Raw genomic sequence first — 26,538 nt, 5'->3', positions numbered from 1 at the left:
ATTAATTAGGTTTTGGCTAGGATTGGACTTGAACATTATCTCCCCATTCTTTCCATTGATTTATTGCGATAGGGCGCACTCATCCTAACAATTCAGGGAAGTCGATACCTCATATCTACAACCTGCATAAAAGATGAGCATGTACATGTGTATATATATCTAAGCTAAACAAGCAAATGGCGAAGAGTGGTGCATCGTGTAAATCTCGACTCGCAAGTTCAACTCTCTCCCTCAACCACATCAAGCACATCATATAGAAATGTAAAACAGACACACCATACACATGCAAATATCGATTAAGTATAATTAATAAAGCATGACTATAAATATCGTCATATTCTAACATAAGCAACTCGCCACCATGAAGATATGGTAAACATCATTTGACAACACATCATATGACATTATTATGAAGGTAGTTACATTCACTAATTAAGAACAATTAAAGCACCATCATTGCAAATAAATAACTATTGTTATGTGATATAACCAATTATTCTACATAACAAAGTATTGCATTTCAAATATCAATTAAGAGTTAACATGTCCACAAAAGAGTTGGATAGAACTTTAGCAACAGAATCTATAATGATAGTAAAGGAGGGGTAATACAAGTCAGCTTGATAAATGTTGATTTCAAAGCACATCAATGTATAAGCATTCTTATCTTTCATGTTCAATTTCTCTACAAGCTTCGACCATTTTTCTCTTAAATTTTTATGTTGCAAAGCAAGTCACACGTGATTTTCCGTATTGAAATTGTGCTCCATTTGATTTGTCCTTACATGGGATTGCATTGAAGCTTTCTACCAATTAGCATTTTTGCAAAATGGTGGAAGGTTGTCAAAATATTATGTTGTAAATGGATGGGTTGACTAGCTTAATTATAAATAATGAGACACATATTTGGAGGTTTTCTAAATGAGATAGTAAGTGGGCTTTGATCTTAGGAAATTTTATGGTTAAGCACTATTATGTCGGAATTTTATTAGGATAAGTGTTGTAAAAGCAATTACTCTGCTTATAGAAGATTTTTAAATGATAAAACTCAAAACTAATGTTTGCTAACAAAAGCATTACATGACCTTGCTCTTTTTTTAATAGATATTTAATAACAATAGCTTTATTTTGTTCTTTTTGTTAATGAATAAAAACTATTGTGGCAATGTTTAGCAAAAACTTGTAGGGAATTGATAAGTCTATGAATTTCTCATGGGTCTCATCGAATAGCTCTATTGTCAATATAATGTAAGATAATAAACAAATTTTCGCTAGATGAAAGACTGATGACTTAAATATTAAATAGTCAAAATTGACTTACTTTTTCCAAATTTAATTTTTCTCATAATATATGTAAGTTAACAATGGCCCTCCAAAAGTTTGCACAAGGTTATGCAAACACTGACAGAAGCCTTCTTAACTTCAAAACTGGAAATTGTTAATCAAAGCAACACCATATATAATGGAGGAAAAACTCAGTGTTGTTGGTCAATAATGAATAAATACCAATATCATGTTGCGAATCAACCACCATAAGCACTATCTGAAGAATATAGTAGATTCAGATACAGCTGGCCAAAAGAGCGATAGAAACAGACAAAAACGGATCATGCTGTTGACTACTGCTGAACTTGTTAGTTTCAATTTCATGGCGAGAAGAAGTTTCCAAACATAACTGCAATTCCTTTTCACCATTCTTTATGATACATTGTGAAGGTTTGTACCACATGATAAAAATAGTAATACTGTACATGGGTTATACATCATGCGCTGCTGCACGGAATAAAAAACGTGATTATATTTACATTGTGTTATCGATTTACAGAAAAAATCTATCCCGGGCCATTGTGCACTGCTAGAAACTGTAAATAAATATACTCTGCGATTGACTGCTAATAAACCGTCACAGAGAGCAAAGGTACTTCCATCACACCATAATAGGGCAGATGAAGCAATGAAGATAACATCTTCAAATCAGCACTGTTAATTTCTCCAAGTTACTGCCCCAAAGACGATAGAGATGTTTGCCAAAATCAAGGCTCTCTCAAGCGTCAAAAGTTGACGACCCATGACTTCTTCACCAATTTAAAAAAAAAATCAACGTGCATTAATATCCAGGAGTCCCAAAATTTCCGATATAACAGGTAATACTGTTGGATACAGATGTTCAGAAATTCAGCCGAACTTCTCAACAGGTGCCGATTGCTCTAGTACACATGCAGCTTGAAAGCAGTCTGCTGCCTGCTGCTTGGAACCTTCCATCTTGTGGACCACCCCCAAATTGAACCAGGCAATGTGATTAGTTGGATCTAACCGTAAAGCATCTGCCAGAAAACTTCTGGCAACAGGTAATGACTTCTCTCCAAGTTCTCTTAGGACTGCCGCAGTTGAAATCAGACTCGGTACATGATCAGGATCGACTGCTAGAGCTTTTGAAAAAGCTACGAGGGCTTCTTTGTATAAAGCCTGAGCTTCATACAATTTTCCTGCAAAAGAAAAGAAAAGAAAACATCAAGTTCCTACTCAATCGTCTAGGAAGTCTCATGTTCAGAATATTTCTGCAACAAATAACAAGTCGAATTGATTATAAGTCTCATCTTGCATTTTATTGCTACTGCTTCCTGCTATTGGCAGACTAAATCTCTCGTTTCACTTAGTTGCAACTTGAGTTCATTAAAAAAGGGACATGTAATATAGCTCTATCAAACCATTAGTCGGCAATTCAACTAATCTAACCTTTAGTCAGCGTTTAACTAACATTCTTCTCATTCCTCTTATGTTCAAGTTGTCTCTGTTAGAAATAATCAGGAACAAATCTTTCTCTTGAGAAGTATAATTAACATGCTACATATTAAAAATCTAGAACTACAATATGACAGATAAGCCCAATGCTAAATTTAAGGGGAATGCAGAAAATGATGTTAGATGTCCCATTTATGTGGTAATAATAACAGGTGAATGAGTAAAGGCAGAAGCTGCAGATTTAGATATATTTAGAGTTACTTCAAATGATATCACCAAGGTGATTCTGTTTCCCCCATGATTAGTGCAGTAAGAAATTTGTCTCAATTTGAACAAATAATTCCCACAGAAAATCATGGTAAACCAAAGACTGTTCCAACACTTTCTGTATATTGAGTATTGGTTTCTCATCTGCATTGGTAAACATCACTGTTGGTATAGGGAAGGGGCCAATAGTCCCTGAAAATGTGTGCCTGCTAACCTACATTTTCCTAATGATTGTAACTTTCATGTTCAATTACATCATTAACTCCATGGAACAATATAGATTGGATATGGATCAAGATTCATTTAAGAACATCAATACTCAAGTCAGAAAAGAGATTTAATTAGTATGCATTTCTTTCTGCTTTGAGTAAACTTAGACAACCATTAGTATTCACATTCGTAACAAAAAGACTAATAATAAGTTACAGAAAGTCAGCTTTAGTAAAAGAATGCTCGTGTCATTCTCTCCAAGAATACAAGACAATAATAAAATAGCGAACTTTTTATGGACAGTTCACCTCTAGCATGCCAATTTATGGAAGAATGCAACTTCGCGCCCTTAGCTCTATCCAAACATAGATCCCCATCGTTCCATTGCCCTAGACTTGTATATACGTAAGCCAAGTCTTGCCATGCCTCAAGCTCTAGAGCTCTATTATCTCCACCCTATCCAATAAGACATTAAAAATACATCATAGTACTTCTAAGCTAACACTTTTTAACCTTCTTTCATCCATAGCCTTAATAGGTAAGGATGTTAAACATAATCAGTAGTTAACTCTCCATCAAATCAGAATAGCAAAAAATATATAATTACAACCTACATAAAGAAAATTTGCCAAAAACAAATGGGATGCTTGGATCCACACCTTATGCTTCCAGTTCCCAGCTCGCAAAGTCTTCCTTTGAGCTTGAACAAGTGCTAGTAACTGCTTGTAAGTCTCAATTGCATGCATGGTTTGTCCTTTGGCAATCTGTAATTTCGCTTTAGAATGCAACAACTCTCCCCGTTCCCACTTTCCAGTCTCATCCAGAGCAGCATCAATGATCAACACCGCATCAGAAAGGCGCTGCTGTGCTGACAACACTAGTGCCAAGAGCCTCCAACCTTTTACTGAAGCCCCAGCCACCATATCCAGGAACTTCTTTGTGCATCTCAATGCTACATCTAAATTCCGTTGCTCAGCATTTTCCAGCCCAAGATCAAACATTATCTCAGGATCTCTAGACTCTATGGTTGCAGCCTTTTCCAAAGTAGTAAGGGCCTCACGTTGTATCTGAGCCCTTTCAGAATCATACACAGAAGATCTAGCTTGTTTACCCAGGGCAACCCCAAGCAAATGATTCGCCACACCTTTCATATGGCGATTTTCATGATCAGTGATTTCTAATGCTCTACGTGCAAAATTCACACCTTCACAAGCATTTTGAGAACTTTTCCCACATAATTTTGCTGCCAACAGAAGCGCTGGATAATAATCCGGCCTCTCTGAAGGACCTAAACACTTCCTAAGAAGGTTCAAAGCGGTTTCATGCTTCCCTGCAGCACTATAGCATAGAGAAAGGATGTACCATCGATCTGATCTGTTGTATATACCAGGTAATACTTCTTCTATCTTTTCTGCTAATGTTTCAAATTGACCAGAAACTGAAAAGGCAAAGCTAAGGTGATCAATGATTGTCTCATCCCAGGGAATCTTTTTGAGGACGAACTTTTTTAGGAGAATCAATAACAACAGTATAGCCTCCTCTATATTATTTCTAGGAACAAATGCACCCTCCACTTGCAAACCCAAACTGGGTGGTCCTGCTTCAATACCACCATAAAGCAAGAATATAGCAAACTCTTTCTGTATCCGAGCTGACCGTTCAGAATCTAAGAACCATGGATTGAATAATGCCCGTCTGTAAGCAGCTATGGCTTCATTAAACATGCCTGCCTGTTTACAAAGTTGTGGAAGTAATTCTGCCGCCTTGCTCACATTCTCCTTCACTTTCAAATCAACTTCAGAGGCTTCAGGCAGACCATAAGGTAGAGCAGGTTCAACTGTTTCCAGAATAATTTTGCATTCTTGCGCCGCTTCTACCAAATGAAACAAGCAAAATTTGATAGTCATTCGCAAAGCCTCGATCTTTTCAAACGTATTCCCAAAGAAATCTATCTGGCGATACATTTTCAAGTATGCATCAAACTAGTTGTTGATGTTGTAAATTAATATAATAAATTGACCACAAGCATAGTTATTTACAAGTTGAATTAGAAAGACACTTCTTTTTAAATGTACCCAAACAATCAGTCTTACTGAAGCACACAAAATTCCATCATGCACATTTGAACCTACTAAGAACTTTTTTCTACAGGTTTCAGGGAAGGGGATGGTAAGGAACAGTGAGGCTTGTTTCAGAGGCGGCAGTTGAGGGAGACAGTTCTTGTGGACAGCTGGGGTCAGCACTAAGTATATACATTTATACGGAAAAGAAACAAATTGAAGAATATGTGTGTGTGGAAACTCAATCTTTTAGAAGTTTAGCTATATATGAATGCATAGCAAGGTAATTTCTTCATCTCATTTGATATAGGTCAAGGCTTACAAATAAGCTTGATATCCATTCATGTGCAGGTATTTTAAATCTTGTTTGCAAAAGATTTCCATGAAATACATGAATTGTATCCTCTTTTTTCTTGAAAAAGTAAATGATATTTTTTAACCTTTGGGGAAAATATTGCTCTCAGGGACACTTGAAGCTCGCTGGGATGATAAATGACCAAATGTCCCAGCAGTCTTCCATGTTTTCTGATGGCATCCTGAAGATGTTACAAAAAAGTCTTGGAAACTGGGGACAGCCAGGGACATCTCCTGAGACCCAAGTCTCAGAAATAGCTACGGGGACAAGGTCTGGGGTTCCATAAGGGGTTAAATCAAAATGTACTTTAAAAGACCTAAAATATTAAAAAATGTTCGATTGCGATTTTTAAAATGACTGCTAGAAGGAAAACAACTAACCCAAAAAAAAGCAACATCTAAAGACTTTTTGCAATTTGGATGATTGACTTCTGTAAGCATTTAATTTTATCAGAATAGTAAGACTGGCTAAGTTTATTTTGTATATGGATAAAAAACATTAAACTCGTACAAAAAGTTCTCAAAGAGATAGTAATTAAGTTCACTCCCCCACCAGTTCTGCACTCATTGCAAATGTATTTGAAAATCTTTTTCCGCTCCCAATCAAAGTAAAGACTAATCCTCAGTTTTTGTTGCTTGAACTTCTTTCATTTCATCTTCCAGCAAAAAGCATGTTAATCTATCTGACAGACTCAAGTCTACCCTCTCTGATAAATCATGTTAATCTCTTTGATAATTAGGGTCTTCAGCTTCCAGCCCATATCAACTACTCTGTATTCTGTAAATCAGTAAATGGGCTCCTGGCTGATGTAAAGAATCAGCAAATTAAATTAACCAAACAGGCTTTAACTTTTATACCAGGCTTGATGGTTTGCAAAAAAAGAAATTTTAACAAGGTTCTTTTTTTCCTTTTTTTTTTAATTTAAAATTATATGATGTCTATTAGCAACGAATAAGAATTAGTGTCCCATTATTGATAGGTTTTCTGATTAGTTTGGCAAACAGTAGTCATCAGCGTTACCCTTCAAAGTAGAAAGGAGTATACAAAGAAATGAATGAAAATTGTCGCTAGTTGAATTTTTAAACCATTTAGCCCCAATGTAGCTGTGCAAAAAGAAAGATTGGCCAGTGGACAAAAGTATCACGTCTACTACTAAGCTTCTTTGGATTGAACACAACTTGAAGTAGTTCCACGCCTTATTTACTATGTTCTTTCTGGAACAACAGTCTTATCCATTCTGACATTCTGAATTATTGGTGAATTAATAATTTATCAAATGAACAACACTTTTAGTGAGCGTTTTAATAATATTTTGTCCCTTATTTGTACGCCAGCCCCATTTTGCTAGATTTCAATTTGCGCGCTAGAAGCATCGGGTAAAACAACGGGTAAGAAAGTGAATCACCTTCAATTTACTTAAATAATAGTAATTTCTTCCAATCTGCTCCATCTAATTTAATGTACCTTAGGTATTCATCTTTATCAATTGCCATAATATTTCACGAGCTTGTCAATGATGTGTACTATGAATGAATGAATGAATGAATGATTTTAATAACGTCAACTGTTTTTCTTCGAAGAGGTGGTCCATATTACTGTTTTCTGACATCTCTGAATACCCGAACATTCCATGACAACTTAACAGCACAGACCATGTCATAATTCAACACTGAACCTCATGGTTCCAGTTAATCACTTGTAGGAAAATAAGGATTATATTTAAACTTGAAGGCCAATGTCAATGAATTTTTTATATCTTTATATGGATAAAAATTTATATAAATCAGACTTTTTGAAAATAAAAATTAAAAAATCAAAAATATTATCTATTATCTAAATATATGATTGAAATATAAATAAGATATTTAAAAAATTAGAAATGTCAAATATATGATAGTAAAATTTAAAAGTTCTCAATGAATGTGAAGTCTTTATATTTTAAAAAAATAGGTCCAAGCCAAGATTTATTATTATGTGTTTTGATTAATTATTATTGTTTATTTATTATATTTGAGTAGATTAGAAAATAATATAATAAATATTTATTAAAAATTTGAATTTAAAGTAAAACCAAAACTACCTCGAAAAATGAATTTTTATGTTTAAAACATATTGAAGTTTATAAATATTTTGATAGTGATTTATCTACATTGAAAGTAACTATAATCAGCTAGCTTTCTCATCAAAACTCATAGTTTTTTAATTTATAATATTAATATGCAATCCATGACAATGAATAGATTCTAATAATTATATTATATTTTTATTTATAATATTAATACTATAATTTTTTTACAAATTGATAAAGATTTTTTTTAAATAGAATATAGTTTTCAGTTATAAATGTTCATTTCTTTGTCTAATTTTTAAAATATTTCTAATATGAATTTTTTGAATAGTTTGAAACTTGTTATAATAAATAAAATTATAAAGATTTATATTATATTAATATATTTTTTATAATGTTTATTGACCTTTTAAGAATTATGATTTTTATTAAAAAATATTTGGTTAATTTAAATATTAAAAGTACTAATTAAGTTATTTGCATTGCATTCTAAATAAGAAAGATTTATAATTTTTCATAAGATTGGTGCATTTATTTAAACATTTAAATTGAAAAGATTTTAAATAATTTTAACAATTTATATTTTTCTAAAAGTTTCAAATAAAAGGAATTCAAATATCACTCATGAAGATAAAGATGACCCTCTAACTACACAGGTGCATGGGGAGAAAATGGATGAAAACTTAAACTATATTGCAAATGATGGAAAAGAAATATCTATGGATTTTATTATTGAGTTATCCATAGACTAAATTTGCATTGTGGTACTTACAATTAGTAAGCATGGTCATTTATGTTATATCTTTTTTTTAAATTATTAAATATGATATCTATATATATATATATAGGGAGAGTTCATCTTGCATACCAGCTAGAAATAACATCATTCAACCAAAAAATCCATCATCCTCACCCTGCCATACCAGAAGATCCATACAATAATAATAACAGGACAAACCCCTTCCAACTAAGCACCCAAAGGGCAAATGAAGCAATATGCACTACAATTATCAGCCCAATTCCAAAACAATGGAGGTAAAGAGATAGGAACCCATCAAAAAGCCCTTAGATCAAACACTGGCCACACAAAAGTGGTTGAACAGGCAGCCTACAACCCTTATCTCAGATGATGATGGCCACCCGCAAGAGCAGCCAAGGAAAGAAGCACACTCGTGTTCTTTCTATCAGTTCGTCTCCCTTGGCAATGCCTCAACACCACTGATGGCCCCACCTGGCCTTAGTCATCCAGATTCTCAGTACATCTTCTAGCCATAAGTTCCTTTAAGAAAAGTGATGTTTGAGCCCATGAAGCCCAATTTGGGCTGCAACCCACCTTTCCTCCTCATCAACACACTAGAGAATAAATGGGCAAAGAGGGGGAGTAAACTCACCCACATGCATCCAAACACCACCTGCAGCAGTGAAACCTTCTCTTAATTTGGCTTCTTTTGATTTGGCATTAATGAGAAGGGACTCCATGTAAAGTTTCTACAAATTCTGTTATAAATCAGACTTAGATTATACCTTCTAGTTTTATGCTTGCTGCAGATGATCTTCAATATACAGACTTGAGTGAATTGAGATATATAATTCTGGAAATGCTTTTATTTTCTGAAAGTCATCTTAGGGCAGTATTGATCAAGGAGCAGACTTATTATTTTTGTGTGTCCTTAAACTTCAACCACGCCCTATATAAATACATCAACCAAAGGACAAGTCCCTCTAAGGGACATGACCCTTCTTAGGTCAGCCCACTTTGCATTTTCATAATCAGTGATCTAAGAAGGTAATGGTTTGTAGACAAACTCAACTAAGATTAGTTAAGTTAATACTTAAACACAGTTATCTCAAGGAGCCGCCGATCATGTCTACACAAGGAGCAATAGGCCTTCATAAGGCATTTCATGCAAGATAATACTTGTGTGATCTGCACAATGCCACAATCAGACTAGTATGGTGATCAAAGTTACAGATTTAACACTCCATTCCCCTTTTCATCCTTCCTTTACACATTGAAGCAAAATTTGGGGGGTTTCTTCTTTCAAAATCAATTCTGAGCACCAGGCCATGAATAAGGATGAAATATCAATATTGGTATGGTAGCAGCATTTTGCTTGCATGAATTTCATACTAAAAATCATCTTGATCTGGTGGATGAAATTTTCATCCTCAAAGGTAAAAACATTACAAAGGCGTTCCTCAAAAACTCATCCAAAAGGCCACCATCACTTTCTCAACCCGAAGTGAGAAATTTGCATGCATTTTTATAACATTTTTACCATCAAACAAAGGAAAGAAAAGATGTGAATGCAGTAATGAAGGAAAGGCATTAAACATAAATGAGGAAATCTTGCACTTCACCATGCCTAGAGTAAATGTTGCTGCACGTTGTCATTCCTCCATTGCTTAGGCCGAGAGCATATTGTCTCTCATTAATGACATGTCACTTGAATTCAAAGCATTGTCATCTGGAATGACAACCCCTTCTTTATTCACCTCCAATATAACTGCCAACTTGGAGAAACTATCTACCTCCATCACGCCTAACATAGGAAACTTTAAAAAAATTGATCCTTGAAAGGATTTGTCTGACCACCTTTATAATTTTGTCCACTTTTCAAAATTCAGCCCCTTCACAATTATAGTGTTGGTGATGATATCACCTTAATGATGGAGTTTGGAAGTGCCACTTTTTTTGCTAATATTACAGAAAGCAAAGCAGCATTAGCCTCTATGATGTTATTTATATCTGAAGCCGATTTTTTCATGTTCCATCCAATCTTTGGCTACACATCCAACTCTGGACGGGCCTGGGTTTCCCTTGGACACCCCATCAAAATTACTTTTGATCCAGCCTTCTTCTGAGGGATCCATGTCTTCGGACTCTCCATTGCAATTGAAGGATTTACCCCTTTTTGTGCATGAGCAAGTCTTATATCTTCTAATTTCAAAGTTTTCCGAATCGCTAATTTATTTTACAAGGAGATGATCATATTACATGGTTTTCTTAAAATACACTTCTACTGACCATAACAATAGCTTTTGAGTCGTTTTTGGCAAAAATTATTTCATTTAACAGAAATAGAACTCACCCCTAACACAATTTATCACCCTTCAAATGGATGGACAACTAAAATAGACAAGCAAGCTAAGACCGTCAGCAAATGGATAAATAAATACCTAAGAAGTTATATTTTTTTGGTAGTACAAAAGGTTAAATGACTATATTTGAAAAAGAAAACATTGTTATAACAGCTCCCACCATATATCTATGAGTATGTCGACATTTTTCTCCTAGTTGGGCTAAACTTACTCAGCATTTAGCCAATACACTCATTTCAAAAAGAGATTATTATGTCGAAAATATGCATGATAGTACCAAAATTACTCAATGCACATTATGTGTGAGGTACTAAACAAACTGCACTACAGAATGCTTTGATTACAACCCTGTATAGCTTGAATTAGGAAATGTTCTTTCAAATGTTCACCAATCACAGAGTAAGAATGCATTATTGATACCTTTAGCAAGCCCAAGTTCTTGCAGAGACTTTGCTTTTAGAAGAATAGATTCAAGGAGAAGACTGACGGCATGCATCGACATAGTATGATTGCTTCCATTGCGAGAGCTCTTTTTTCGGCTTTGCACCCTTTCAGAAATCGATTGCCTCATCTTTGATGTTATCCTGTTCATATCTATTCCCTCGAACACCTGAAGTGCTGCTTCGACATTGCCTCGCTGGTATTCCAGTCTTCCCAACAATGCCCTGGCTTCCTGCATAAAATAATTCATATAATTAGCACACACCTATTTATCCATCATGATATTTGAATTTAAAATAAAGCAAAGAAATGATCTAAGATCCGTCATTTAAGTTTGAGTTTAACTCAACAACAATAAATCTAATAAATATACTGAAGCCATCAGATAGCTTGGATGCACATCAAACAGCATTCAATTTCCAAGCAACACTAACCTTACAGTACATGATTTGAAAGAAAAACAAATATATCTGATATGAAATTCCACTGAAATAGAAAACTGGGGTACAATTCACATAGTCATTAAAAAAACTATAGCCAGACACTCTAATGCTATTCCCACAGAAAAGAAAATGTGTCAACTAGAAACTCAATATCCAAGAGTACAACCGCCAGAATCTAAGAGGTGCCAATAGGATCAAACGAGCTAAAATTATCAGTATGACATTTCCCCTACAAAATATTGTGTCTAGAGTAAACATTAAATCAGCATTATCCAATTTTTATAATTTTAATGTCCCACATGAGTTCCTCTCTAAATGTTAATTGTACTTATTATGAAACTTCCACCCTTATTTCTCTAAAATTCTTAACTCCAAAAACCACAAAAGCTCAAAGGATCTATTTTGCTCTTTGCAATGTTACGATATTTTTGAAAGACAATTTTTAGGGCTCATATTTTAAGTCCCCGGGACTTGAATTTTCCAAATATTTCTTTCTCTTGACTTGTGTTTTCCATCAATACTCATTATCTATCTGATTTCGCCCATTGTGATCAATTGGACTAAATGATAAAACTAGACCTACCTTGGTCAAGTGGATAGGCTGATATTATAACTAATTGCTAGGATTGGCCTATATATTTAGCGCTTCAAAGTTTTAAATGTAGACATGGAAAGGGCAATTTAGCACAAAGAATAGTTTCATATTTTTCAATTTTCTAGTGAATGCAATCAGCTATATTAGAATTCAGCACAAACGATCATTATGCAGAGTTGGAGATGATTGATTAAAAAAGATGACACTTAAGAAAGCTGGTAACAACTCGAAATCATTCATTGAATGCAATATGACACTTCCTTGTGTTGTCTTATTCTGTGCTTACAAATGGAGTCACAAAATAAGGGAGCGAGATCTCCCCCCAGGTTATCAGATGCATTACAGAATTTACAAGCTTTGTTGTTCATAAATTATATATCAAGAGCTTCTTTTGATGTTGCACCTATGCGGCATTTTCTTTTGATATGACAGAGGGGCGATTCATGCCTACAAGTATGAGGTGCACCTAGAGCTGGATTGAACAAGAATTAGAAGATTGTGAGTTGATTTTGCAGGTCTACGAATACTCAGCAGTCAGATCTCACCATTTCAATCTCAGGGCATTCCTTGATTAGAATAATTCTAGTCCATCATTTGTAATTGTTAAGCTCTTTGTTGATTACATTCTTTTATAGCTCACAAGGTTCTATTATGAAGGCAGAAAATAAAAGCATTCAGCCTCAAATAAATCATATCATAAAGTAAGATCTCAAACCAAAAAGGTTGTCTCTACAAATAAATAAATAAGCATTCATTTGTAAATAGACTTCAACATACAGTCTTTACAAACAGAATTAAATTCATTGGTCAAACCAGGTCATTCCAAGGAGCACAAGTAATTTCACACTGCCTAAACCTCATTATTTGATGCATACTGAAAAACATTACTAACAAGTCATAAACCGAACAAATGACACCTGAATCGTGTACAATAAAAGATCAGATGACTTCAAAAATTTGCTTGAAGAGAATGTTATTATACATTCTCCTTGAGCAGGACCACATGTTATATTATTTGCATCTAGACAAACAGGAAAAACTGAGAATAATGTATGTATTGACAATGTCAATTTGAGATAAAATGACAGTCCAACATTTCATAAATTTTTTTAAATTGCTAACAGCAACATGGCATTAAAATGAAATCAATGCATGGAAGGATTTTACATCATATATAGAGGAATCAATCAAAATACATAAATTGATTATAGAAAACCAACATAGGGTTGTGAAGTATTATCAATGATAATATTTTTTCCAGCCTTGACACAACCCCTTCGTGAGGAAGTTACTCCTGACGGTGACTGGGAAGAAATCAAGGAGGATGCGACAGAGGTCATTGGTGCATATCCTAGAATGTCTAATAGGCTTGTTAGTCCACCAAAGACCAATAATAAGGAGGTTGCGATGGATGACATGGTTAATGAAGGGGTTTCTAGGGGGATAATGTAGAAATTGATGATGATGAGAACAGCTCCCAAACCATTGACAATCGCTCCAGGGAAACCAATATAAATGGCTCTGACAGCACAGAGACTGCCCTAGTGGACCTGCATAGACAAATCCACATTTGTGTCGAATGTGAGACTATGGTTGCAGAACACTAAGTTCTTATGGGTAAAGCTATGGAGCAGAATAAGAAGATGAGGAGCATTTCAAAATTCAGCACCAAAGTGATGCATAGATCAGCCACCATGCTCTATTTGCTACAGGAAAAGGAGCTGGACAAAAGTCTGTGTGTCATTAAGAGCCTGTTGATCTAACTGGTTTCCTCCTAACTTTTTTATTTAAAGGGCCAACATTCTGAGACCGCTGCTTCTAATATCAAACTTTTAAAAAGAAAAAGTTTCCAAACCGTGTAGACTTCTCATTACATTGTGGTTATTTCTATCCTGTAGACTTCGCTATTGCAAAATCAACTTTTACAAAGAAAACGCTTTTCCAAACCCTCAAATAAGAAACCAGTCTTAAAAGTTAATAATAGAATAATGGTCACTCAGTTTTCCTGATAAGCGACAAAGCAATCCTTCTTGAGTCTTTCACAGAACTCAAATGTAGCTTATATCCACAATACACAAACTAAAGATTGAGCTTCAGTTCAAGCTAAATTCAGAAAAGCTGTGATGCAAGGGCTTTCAGTTTGGTTTAAGGAAACTACAGCTGGCAAATCCTTTTCACTAGAACTTAACATTTTTATTTTAAAAAATGATAAATTGAAGTGGCTTAGTGAATGGTTAATGTTGGTAGATACCGCTGTTGGTTTGGAGGATCTTTTAGTCTTTTTCCTTTGAAAAAAATAGAAATGATTCTCGTCATTGAGTTCAATTTCCTGTTTTGTGACGGCTATTGAAGAAGTCTATTTCCAATTTTTTGGTTGGAAGGAACCAATTGCTAAGGGGGTGGTGCAGTTCAAGGCAAGAGAATCCCCAAAGGAGATGTCTTAGCCCCCAGCAATCAACCACACAATGGAAGATAAATAATAACACAAAGATTTAGATCCAAATTAATGCCAATTCTCGTAATATAATTATAAGATTTACATCCAACATGCCCGATTGTAAGGCCTTTCGGGTTACGGCCAAATACATAAGCAAATACAACAAGAAATTTTGCAAGATCTTTCAAGATCCAAACCCTAGCTAGCCCAGATCCACAATCTGGTAGAAACCCCAAGAAGAATCTAAACTTGTGCTTGCAAGAGACTAAGCAACCTTCTTGTTTTCCAAGCTGCAACTACTAGCTCTGCTCAACTTCACCCAACGTCCTAGTGTAAACTGCCTCACATTCAGTGATCTATCCACACATTCAAGAAAACTTCGCTCACTCAACTACTCCATCTTCTACATGCTAGATCCCACGCTGAATTCTATGCTCCATGTTGAATGAATAATGACAAGACAAGGCCCTCTACTTATACCAAACCAAGCCACAAGTCGGCCTAGCAAGTTCCATTAAATAAACCCTCAAGCCACAAGTCGGCTTGGCAGCAAACATTAAATGTCTTTTTCCTTCTTTTCTATATTTTAATTTTTTAATATTTTAATTATTTTTCTTCTAATTTTCGTTACTTTCTCTCTCCTCCACAATTATATTATTATTATTATTGTTATTATTTTAATTCTTCTTTTAAAAAATAAAAAATTATGTCCCCTTTTATTTTGTGATGCAAGATGCTCCTGCATCAGACTCCCCAGGTAGATAGAAATGTATGTCTCATACTTTGATGTCAAAAGTAATTTCTTCGACCAAATTCATCTTCACCAAAGGTTTCCAATCCATCCCAGACAGAAAAACAAATCCGCACATAAACCATCTCGACTTCATCCATACAAATATCAAAATCATATGAATCTCAGCAACCCAATCAACATGCTCACTACCAGAAACAAACTGAACATAATGCTTCGCCAACAATCCTTGTAAATGTAAATCCTCAGCCATGTCGACCACAGGCAAATCACGAACAAATAGATCCACAGTATCATGTAGATCCTCAAACACATCAGCAACTAGTGAATCCACACTAGTAACATCCAACTCCACATCAATACCAACATCCATATCCTTAACAAAAGAATGTCTAGCAACATGTGAATCCAAAACCATATTCACATCAGCAGTAATATGGAAATCCATATCAACCATATCAATAGTAATTGTTACATCCTCAATCATCTCAGCAGTAACATATGAATGCAGATCCATATCAGTAACCATATACAAATCCTCATAACCAGCAATCTCATCACCTGCAATAAGATGCTCTACAATTTTCATGTCAGATCCATCTAATTGATCATGAAAACAAATATCATTTCCAACATCAACAAGGTTAGGAACCTCTTCAGCAACAACCACAAGTTGCTCTGCAGGTTTCGCATCACACTTTTCAAACTGATCAACAAAACCAACTTCCACCTCGACCTTGCCATGCCCTCTTTTCTCTCGAGCAAGTCTTCTAACCGGCCAGAAAACTCTCTTTCGGAGCCGTAGACTCCAACTCTAGAAGCATACAACTTCCTTCCTCTGTTTCTCAACTCTTTTAGACAAAGTGGCATCCAAAGCAGCGTCCACCCAAGCAATCGCCTCATTAATCTTCATCTCCACCACATCACAGAGATTCACAATGATCCCAGGGTCCAATCTTCTCGAAGGCACCTTCCAAGATCTTCGCAAACCCTCTACGACAAATCTCCAACCAAATCCTATCTTCACTCAACAAGATCAACCTTACATCTTTGCAGCCATCGATCCATTTATAAGTCCTCTGCAATTGTAAGTTAGAACCACAATCTGCCACCTCACAACCAAGACATCTAGGACTCCAGAAAGAACAATCCACCACAAGATCGAACTCTACTCCACAAGATTAATCTTTAGCTCTGATACCACTTGGTGTAGTTCAAGGCAAGAGAATCCCTAAAGGAGATGTCCTAGCCCCCAACAATTAACCACACAACAGAAGATAAATAATAACGCAAAGATTTAGAACCAAAATAATGCCAATTCTCATAACATAATTATAAGATTTACATCCAACATGACCGGTTGTAATGCCTTCCGAGTTATGGCCAAATACGTAACAAATACAACAACAAGCTCTACAAGATCCAAACCCTAGCTAGCATAGATCCACAATCTGGTAGAAACCCCGAGAAGAATCTATACTTGTGCTCGCAAACCACCAAGCAACCTTCTTGTTTTCCAAGCCGTAGCTACTATCTCAACTCAACTTCACTCAACGTCTTGGTGTAAACTGTCTCACATTCGGCGATCTAACCACGCATTTAGGAAAACTTTGCTCACTCAACTACTCCATCTTCTATATGCTGGATCCCACGCTGATTTCCATGCTCCATGCTGAATGAATAATGACAAGACATGGCCCTCTACTTACACCAAAGCAAGCCACAAGTCGGCCTAGCAAGTTACATTAAATAAACCCTTATATTAAATAAACCCTCAAGCCACAAGTTGACTTGGCAGCAAACATTAAACGTCTTTTTCCCTCTTTTCTCTATTTTAATTATTTTTCTTCTAATTTCCGTCACTTTCTCTCTCCTCCACAAATTATTATTATTCTTTATTTATTTTTAATTCTTTTTTTTTCTTTTAAATTATGTCCCCCTTTATTTTATGACGCAAGATGCTCTTGCATCAAGGGGACCTACCTCAAGAACTATTGGAGACAAAGCAAGTAAATAGTGAGAGGGCAGGAGCTATAAAAAGAGGATGTTACGGAATTTTCTGATATGAAGATAAGGCTTTAGAATCATAGTTTTGGTGTCTATTGTAAAATATAGCTTCGTATTAGGTCTGGATTTACGCAAAATTATAATTTTCAGTAAATCCTTTGTAGTAGGTTTTGCCTTGTTTTGAGTAAGTGAAGTTTTTGAGTACTTTATATGATCAAATGATGATGCAGGAGCATCAAGCTTGGATTTTGTGGACCCTATGTTCCGTATGATTAGGGCTATGTTCGGGACCTCTCTATGGACCTTATCCTATGTGCGCATAATAATTAATTGGATCGTGTTGGAGTTAGTGCTCTTTTGGTGACTGCTGGTAACGTGTTCTTCATTTCCTATGCAGATTTTGGAGATTTTTTCCACGAGCTTCGATCAGTGGGAGTTAGCTTATGTGATCATTGGATGGCATGTGGGCCTATGGCTAAGGTCGCATAATGTAATGTTATCTTATAATTTAGTTATGATTGTAAAGTCAGGGCCTGTCCTAAGTGTTATTTAATCTACCAAGCCGACTTGTGGCTTGAGTGTTTATTTAATGTAGTCTATCAAACCGACCTATGGCTTGGCTTGGTATAACTAGAGGGTCGTGTGATGTCTAGAGTCATTATGGAGTGGAGCATGGAGTAGCTAGGAGCATCTTGAGGGATGATAGCTAGAACGTAGATTTTCACATATGAGAATTGAGTTGTTTCCTTGTTTGTAATGGCCAGAACCCAAAAGGCCTTACAGCCAAGCATGTTGGATGTAATTCTTATGATCCTATTATGAGAATAAATGTTGCAAATGATTTGAGTCTTTGTGTTATTGTTGTATTTCTGTTGTGTGGTTATTCCTTGGGGGCTACGTGACCTCCAAGTGGGGTACATCTGGCCTTGCACTACATCAAATGAGGAGATATGAAGTTATGTAGTCTTGTCAGTTCAATTATATGCTATCAAGATTTTCAGGTCTATATGTGTCTTTATTTGAATTATGTTTTGGTTGAGAGGATTGGCTGCGCTTCTTTGGGTACCTGTTCCTTGTCTGCATTGAGATGTTTACAGTAGCCATTGGAGTTGACAATAAATTATGGACTACAATGATATGTTTGAAGCTGTCTTAGGGCCAAAAGTTTTAATAGCTCCCTCTAAAGGATTACCTCATAAGTTTCTAATCAGAGAAGTGAAACATCTGCATAATTTAGTAAATGGACTGTGATATGAAAAACAAGAGACAGAAACAGGTAAACTATTAAACATGAATGATCTCATAGCAATCTTTTGCAGGTTGGGGAATCGCCTTCATTCATTTTACCTTGCATGTCAGATTTCATTTTTCCTTGGCCTCCCAATAAACTCTGCCTTTCCCATAATAGAGATCTAATGTGTGGCAAGCTGTGAACAGCCAAAACATCTCCCAGTATTTAAGCATTGTAAAATAATGAATTTCTGCATTCAATGAGTGCTAAGTGTTCCATTCAGTCTCATGGGAGATGGGTTCATGTGAACCACTACTCATGAAACATGGGTCAATGAGTTTGACTCAAGAACTACCCAGTTGAATCCTAATAGCAATATCACAATTGACTTCTTGTGGAAAATATCTCGTTCTTATCAAATAACCTTTGACTGAAAAGTATTAATAAATTTGTATTCTACAGTTGTTTATTCAAATGCGAATCAAACACCAACTTGATAATTAACAGCTTAAAATTTCTTCCTGGAGAAGGGAATATCCTAGATTGTGGTATTAATAGACACAAAATGGCTCACTCACATCTCCACTTGCATTCTGCTAAAAGGCGAATCTAGCAGAGTAATTAGCAACTGCCATGGCAAAGCTTTCTCCTCTGCCTCTAGGATTCAATGTTAATTATCCCAGTTTCCAGATTTCAAAACAAACATTTACACGAAAGTTGAATATACTAACCAATCTAATTCAGCTTATATGCAAACAATTCAGATAAAATTCATCAGTGCAAACCTCATAATTGAGAGAAAGAGCTTCTCTCAATGACGACTCTGCCTCTTCGATGCCACCTTCATCAAACCTGGAGTCAGCATCACCAGTTCTGGAAGAAGAAATTGCACTAGCTGAGAAATCTCGAGTGGCCAGGGATTCTGGAGACTGAGACATCTCCTCAAACTTAAATTGTTCTCTTGAACAATTGCATAGCATCATAGTTGACAGAATTACTCGATTAAAAGTCCAATTGCCAGTACTTAAGGAAACGCTGACTAGTTCAGTGAAAAAGGCACCATTATTTTGAAGGCCCTGCAAAAAGCACAGGAAAAATATATTTACTACTTATAATTTCTCAAAGCTAGAAGTAGAAACTCATAATAGACAGATAGTAAAGTTATCATACCCACACATGTAATATATATTGTTTCTTAATTTAAATTTGGACAGAAGAAAAAGGAAGGCAAATTCAAAGCTAATGTAAGGTCTGTTCTCAGGGTGGGTGGTATGACGCATAGCTAAGGGCCCCACATTACTTCATTGAAACCGTTAACTTCTCTTCCACAAGGGTATGAAAGATATGATAACAGTTAACTGGTTACACCCCTCCTCCAAAAATGGACACTGGGAGTATATTGTTGGATCGCTTGTTCATCTTGTACACACACAATAAATAGTCATGGCCTTCTTCAATGAAATCTATCTGATCATAAGATCATTACCCTAATTTCGATTTTAAGCATGCTCAGTACTAAACAATATTCATTTTCTTATAGAATCTTCCAGATTGCAGCTGCGGGGATGATTAACTAGATCTCTTACTCCCAGACAGGAGCACTAGATGCCCTGTTGGATTGCTTAAAAGCTGCATTCATATTGTTAACTGCCATGTCTTCTTCAAAAAGCAAGAAAAGATAACTGTTCCTGTCAGCAAAAGAAAAAAAGAAAAAGTATTCATCTCCAAAGACACTACAAGTTAAGGCATCCAATGTTTCCCTTCTTATAGAATCAAATTTTAATCAAACTGATAACTGTTTAGATTCAATGCTAAAGAGTCTATTCTAATTTCTAAAGATGGATCGCATCAGGGACGCTTAAGGATCCCTGCTCAAGTAAGATTTATTTTCATCTCAAATATTTCTGATGCGTGTTACGGAGATGAATTAATTACCCCAAAATGAGCCTAGGGTGCACTATTTGATTGAGTCTACTTCTTCCGTTTTACACTTAAGTAAGCTTCAGCAATACATATTTGAATTTTGATTACATGATTGCACGCCTAATGTAATTGGTTTTTATAATTACATTTGTCCCGTACAAAACCAAAATCATTTTCATCCAATATCTTTCAAATGGGTATAGCAAAGATTAACTGTTTTGCTTCAACAGCTGAAACTTTCTCCTCCAATCTATTCTTCTCTAGCAAAATCTGTAGCACTGGAAAAGCAACTACTGCTGTTAGAAAGCTTACCCTGATTCCAAGTCCTCTACAGAATGTAAATATAAATAAACATGGTTCTTTCACACAGGTAGAACCTGAGAAATAACAAGTCTCACAATTCGAGCATAAATCTCTTCTTAGAGAAAATAAAAATTCAAATGTTAGATGATCTGAAAGAAATCTGATTCAAAGCTATTAGTGGCCTGTTGTAGAGATGGGTCACGAAGAAGACACCTATTTTTTTAAGAATTTTCAGATTGGCGTAACAGAAATTAGAACTGTTCCATACAATGAACACTAGGTGCAATATCGTATTGCTCATGCCGCTGCTTCATAAGGAAGCTTTAATTTAGCAATGATTACTCAATAAATGTTTTAAAACAAATACTTATATTAAATAATTATAAATCATAAAATCGCTCTGTCGCTTTTTTTTAAGATCCTTAATAGACAATTAATTAACGGAACTTAAAAGATTACTATTTATGTTTTAATTTTATTTTATATTTTTTTTATTGAATAACAATAAGAGTAGGTATATTAGAATTATAAAATTATTTTTTCAGATATTATTAATAAAGATTGAAAATAGTGTTTAATTTTTTTATTGTTAATTATTTATCTGTATTTAAGAGAGTTGTTATGGAATAGTATTATATTATTTTAAAAAGAATATTTCTCATGAAAAATAGATTTGTATGAACCATTATTTATGAAAATAGGTCAATGAATTTGACTTAGAAAATTTATAATATCACAAAAATAATTTTTATAAAATAAATCATTGAATACTAATAAAAAAATTCAAATATAACATTTTAAATTAATTAATATGAACTAACTGATTGACTATTTATCTTATATTAATAAATATAAAAATCTAAATTTTAATATACTATTAATTTAATATAATTCAATAACAATTAAACTAAACTTTAAAAAATATTATATAAAATATAATTCAATACCAACCATATAGTGTACATTCTATAGTTTAGTTCTCTTAGGGTTCGGTCCCATGAGGGGGGCTTAAGCTCTATTTTCTAGGAAGTGGGTGGTCTCATGAGCAAAATATAATTTTGCTAGGGGATTAGAATCTTCTCCTGAAAAGTAGAAGCCCCACATTTTTAGGAACTGGGTGAAAAAAGGGTGGGGCTGGAAATAGCCCCACTAGCTTATGAATGTTTTTTGCCATTTGTCAATAATCTAAATTTTAGATTTTAATTAAAATGTAATTTTTGGGGGAATTTAAATTTTCAACTTATTTTAAATGCATATCTTCTTTTAATTTCATAGCGCATAAATCATGGGACGGCTAGCTTTAAATATTCCCTAAAAAATAGCAAGCGACTTCCACTCTATTTTATAGGAAGCCCCCTTCCATAGGACCCCTAGCCTTAATCTTAGAAAATATTAATATAATGCATACGTATATTGATGAAATTATATGTGAATTTATTTTATGATTGAAAATTTCTATTTTTAAGAAATAATAATAATAATTAATACATTCAACCTCTTTATACAATTATGTTTAATTATTAAATTTACATCATAAAAATATAAGTGTAGTTCTACATTACTATTTAATTTCAAACCAGCTTTATCATGGAGAGAGTCACCCCTGCTATCATATCTGTCTCATGATTTGTCTGACAGCAAATTATTTCAAACATCAAATGTTAAATATTAAGACCAGCAAATTATTTCAAACATCAAATTTTAAATATTAAGACCTTTTCACTTTTTACTACTGAGAATAATGGGATGAGAATTGTAGGTAGGTATGCCGCTGAGGTTTCAGGTTCGACCCCCAGCTTTAAAAGACCTTCAGTTTTTTGCACCTAAAGATCAATATTGTAAAATATAAAATATAAAATATTCCCACTCATTCTTTCTACCTCCAAATTAAATTTAAAAAGATAATTTCCATGTTGACTGTAATTTTCAGGCTGAGGAAAACTATAAAGAGTTCAAACCAGAAAAATTAAGAAGAATCCAAAGTAATAGAAGGCGCATCTGAAGATTTATTGCGAAACGTTACAGTAATGGCCTGAATTTGCTCCAAATTGATAAACGCGAGCTCGCAGCCAAGGATAGTGGAGGTTTAATGTCCAGGTATAAGATAGCAGAGGATCTGGAATGCAGAGGTATAGGGATATGCTTCTGATCGAACATTTGAAATCAAATCGCAGGTGATCTGAACCGGCATCAAATAGAGGATCATTGAAATCATCTCCAGTTTCGTCAGTTTAACAATCATGCACCTAAGATTTGCGCTCGAATGAAAAAGAAAATCGCATAACAGGTTTCAAAATAACGGGCCAGCCCTAACGCGATTAAGCACAATGCAGGAGTCGGGTAAATCAGGGTTTTATTTTTCAGGCTTAAACAGAGAAAACGAAAGAGATTTACCGACTTAGATCTATCGCGCGCAACATCTGGCGGTGAAATTATTTCCATCCATCAGGAGATTATCCGGCTTCTCTGCTTGTTCAGGCAGCGTTTCCGGTTAGTTTCCCACCCTTTCGAATTTTGCATTAATTGGGAGTGGGATCTTCACAAACCTATTTGCATTTTATTGACGGCCATTTTTGCCCTTGCTTGAAATGGACTGGGCGATAAATTTCACGGCAGCTCATCACAAGCTCCTTATGCAGGCAAGAGCCCAGCCTCCGCTTCCCCAAAACTCAAATTTCCAGCCGCATAAGGTTCACATTTATCTCATAAATTTGATTGCCGGCTTCTATGCTTTTATCCGAGCGACTGGAAATAGATTTTCACCATAAAACTTTGTAAAGCGCATCGGCTACCTAATTTAACTCTATCCTAATATTTTTCGTTAATTTCATTAAATGTGATCAATACAAACAAATTCCATAAATTTGATTCCCGGCTTCTATGCTTTTATTCGAGCGACTGGAAATAGATTTTCAGCATAAAACTTTGTAAAGCGCATCGGCTACCTAATTTAACTCTATCCTAATATTTTTGGTTAATTTCATTTTATGTGATCAATTCAAAACAAATTCCATGTTCTTCTAAAATTTCGCGTATGGATGTGACAAACGAATTGTGAATCCTTGATCCTAACATTTTTTCTCTCATTGAATGTGCATCAGTACCAAATAAATTTCATTTTCTTCTAAAATCTTGCACATGAGTGTGAAAGACGAACAATTGTGAATCCTTGATTTGCTTATACTAATATCTCTTTTATAATATGATCCTTACTGAAATGTTTCTTTACAGTTTCCACAACTCAAACGAAAAATAATTAAACCAAACCACAAGCAATAATCCAGATATAAAAAACAAATGCAGAATCAAATTCAGAAGTATTAACTACATTTACTAAGGTTTGTGTAAGAAAAGTCACTTTCTCCTCTAAAAAAATCAGATAGGAGAGGCAGGGATGATGAATTACTTACCGGCCATAAGCGATTGGATGCCCTGTTGAATTGTTCAGACGGCTCAAATCATCTCCTCCACCGACGCACAACCAGGCTTTTCTTCAGCACTAAATAAATGACCCCACCCAAACATCATTTACAGCACTTCCAATGCAATATCCAGCAGATTTTGGTTGTACTAAACGAACAAAGTCAACAGAACCCATTAATGTCCAGATCTACATTCAGATTGCGTTGATGTGGCCTCAATAAAGTAGCCCGTCAGAAGGTACGAGTAAATTCAAAAAGTGGTATACATTCTTAAATGGGGTTTCGCCATGGGCCATTTGTTGAGCTGGAATGCCATTCAAATCCTCTTTCGGATACAAAGCGCGAACAAAACCGTGACACAAAACAATATTATGATCAAATAAATGAACAGAATGTCTTGCAGAGGAAGCGAGTTCCAATGTAAAAAGAGGATGGGTCAATGCTAAAAGAATTGGGGCTCAGAAATCCAGAAACATGGATGCTCAAATGTTCCCCGGGGATCTTTCTCCGAGGCAAAGATTTTCAAGCCCTCTTTAATATTCTAATGAAATAGATTTTTGAATCATATATCTGTCCTGACTCACTGATCTGTTGTATTTACATGGATTATTATGATGTGGGCATAGATTTTTAAAGTTTTGCTTCGGAGTTACCAAGTTTCTAGTGATTTTTTAAAGGTTTGTTTTGCTTCGCTGTATTTGTTGTTTTCCCTGTCGCTACGGGGAAATCGCTCATTCACCCATTTCCGAGTATTCCCAGATAGAATTGAGTTTACTAAATAATTCAAAATTCAATTTATACAGATCAGTGTCAGTGATATACTATTGACGTTTCAACTAGTTATTTGATTTGCCCAATTCTGTTGCATACAGAAGTAGCTAAAGATAGTTATGCCTACATTTGGCAACCTCCCAACTAAATAAGTGTAGGGAATTACTGGTCTTTATTGCTCCTTTATTGATTGACGATGGCTAATGAAACAAACGTACCTTGAATCAACAAGGGACTGGTAGTTAAAATCTAGTTGTGATGTGACTACGCACTGTCAGACTGTCTCAACAAACTGCCATTAATGGCTTGGCAGGTGATCCTAAGTGTTGGCAGCATCCAGAATGTCTGTACATTTGGCATCAAATTACTGCGCGAGTTTGTTATTATATGTAGAATAAACAAATAATGTGGCAGGCGCTGTCTGCCAATGCAAGAACCTCATTTCAAGATTGAAAGTAGAGCCCAGCTTATGCCGATAGTCTATTGTAAAGTCGTCATCCGAGATACTAGCGCTTGTACCTGTAAAAGCTTGTAAGGGATGAGCTGGTATTTTATGAATATTATAATTGTGTGAAATTGCATAGATTATTGAAGGGTTCAACAAAGTTTTTCTTATGGCTTATGATATTTTTGGTCATGAAACAATAATGGTGGGGTGGTCTAAAAGTGCTTCACAATAAAGATATTTTTCAACTACTCAAGTTATCTCTAACTTTTAGATTTTCAAAACACTTAAAAAAACTTTTATTTTTTAACCATGTATTATTGATTTGATTAACTTTTGCATTTTAAGTGAGTTTTTACATGTAAAGCCCATTATAATTTTCTTGATTAAGTTATGATGTGATTCTGTAAAATGAATTTATTAGTCATATTTTTCATTTTAATAATATTGATTAATTTACGTATATGATTGTGTAAAATAATGTTATTAGCAATATTTGGAAATATATTTCACAACTATATGAAAACTTTCAAAGTTTAGAGTTACTTTTGAACTTTTTCATCCTATTATGAATTACCAAGTGTCATTCCAAATCATTGATTATAATAAAAACAAAAGAAGATAAACAAGTAAATGGTGTGATAATAACTTACATAATGTTTGTTTCTATGGCCTCAAAGGCCTTCAATTAAGTTTGTTGGCATGTTGAGATAGGCTCATGGGGCAACGCCAAAAACCCTACAAGGGATGCTACCTTACCCTTTATTGAGTAGAAAGTTAGAACTGCCATTGAGTTTAGCAAACTTTGTAACTATATTGTTGAATATTTTTCCAATAGAACATGTTTTAAGGAACACATATTTATTTATTTGATCATTATGAATGAAACTATATTGTTTATAATTTCTTTTATATTTTTAGCTTTAAAAATTTTTAACATTAATTTTCCAATTCTCCAAAACATT

General features: G+C 34.8%; 1 protein-coding gene and 1 long non-coding RNA gene across 5 annotated transcripts; one reads left to right on the top strand and one right to left on the bottom strand.

The window, feature by feature from the left end:
- Nucleotides 1–1,615: 1,615 nt before the first annotated feature.
- Nucleotides 1,616–25,048, bottom strand: LOC149558071 (protein NPG1-like). Of its 4 annotated transcripts, XM_089832474.1 has the most exons (7): nucleotides 21,149–21,267; nucleotides 20,847–20,910; nucleotides 19,495–19,785; nucleotides 11,225–11,477; nucleotides 3,879–5,092; nucleotides 3,528–3,675; nucleotides 1,616–2,486 (listed from the first exon to the last, which is right to left on the bottom strand). In XM_089832474.1, the coding sequence occupies exons 3-7, from the start codon at nucleotides 19,690–19,692 to the stop codon at nucleotides 2,176–2,178; spliced, it is 2,124 nt and encodes a 707-aa protein (XP_089688600.1). In that variant the 5' UTR covers nucleotides 19,693–19,785; nucleotides 20,847–20,910; nucleotides 21,149–21,267; the 3' UTR covers nucleotides 1,616–2,175. The 4 variants fall into 4 exon arrangements, with proteins under 4 accessions (XP_089688600.1, XP_089688601.1, XP_089688602.1 ...); XM_089832475.1 differs by lacking the exons at nucleotides 20,847–20,910; nucleotides 21,149–21,267 and adding an exon at nucleotides 24,346–25,048; XM_089832476.1 differs by lacking the exon at nucleotides 20,847–20,910 and having other exon boundaries at nucleotides 21,149–21,277.
- On the top strand, nucleotides 2,213–6,117 carry LOC149558072 (uncharacterized). Its single transcript, XR_016364977.1, has 3 exons — nucleotides 2,213–2,348; nucleotides 5,371–5,562; nucleotides 5,744–6,117. It is a non-coding gene; the product is annotated as an uncharacterized LOC149558072 (long non-coding RNA).
- Nucleotides 25,049–26,538: the final 1,490 nt, after the last annotated feature.

The sequence above is a fragment of the Cupressus sempervirens genome, chromosome 5 (assembly GCF_028749045.1).
Source record: "Cupressus sempervirens isolate cs-2001-9-10 chromosome 5, ASM2874904v1, whole genome shotgun sequence".
NCBI lineage: Eukaryota > Viridiplantae > Streptophyta > Pinopsida > Cupressales > Cupressaceae > Cupressus > Cupressus sempervirens.
The sequence above is the reverse complement of the archived record's forward strand: the minus strand, read 5'-3'. Positions and strand labels throughout refer to the sequence as shown.

What these genes read in the sequence shown, in the direction of transcription:
- LOC149558071 (XM_089832475.1), bottom strand. Translation starts at nt 19,692, where the DNA reads ATGATGCTATGCAATTGTTCAAGAGAACAATTTAAGTTTGAGGAGATG. An exon ending in CTGGGAACTGGAAGCATAAG is followed by an intron (nt 3,676 to 3,878) that starts GTGTGGATCCAA and finishes CTTATTGGATAG; the next exon opens with GGTGGAGATAATAGAGCTCT. An exon ending in CATAAATTGGCATGCTAGAG is followed by an intron (nt 2,487 to 3,527) that starts GTGAACTGTCCA and finishes TTTCTTTTGCAG; the next exon opens with GAAAATTGTATGAAGCTCAG.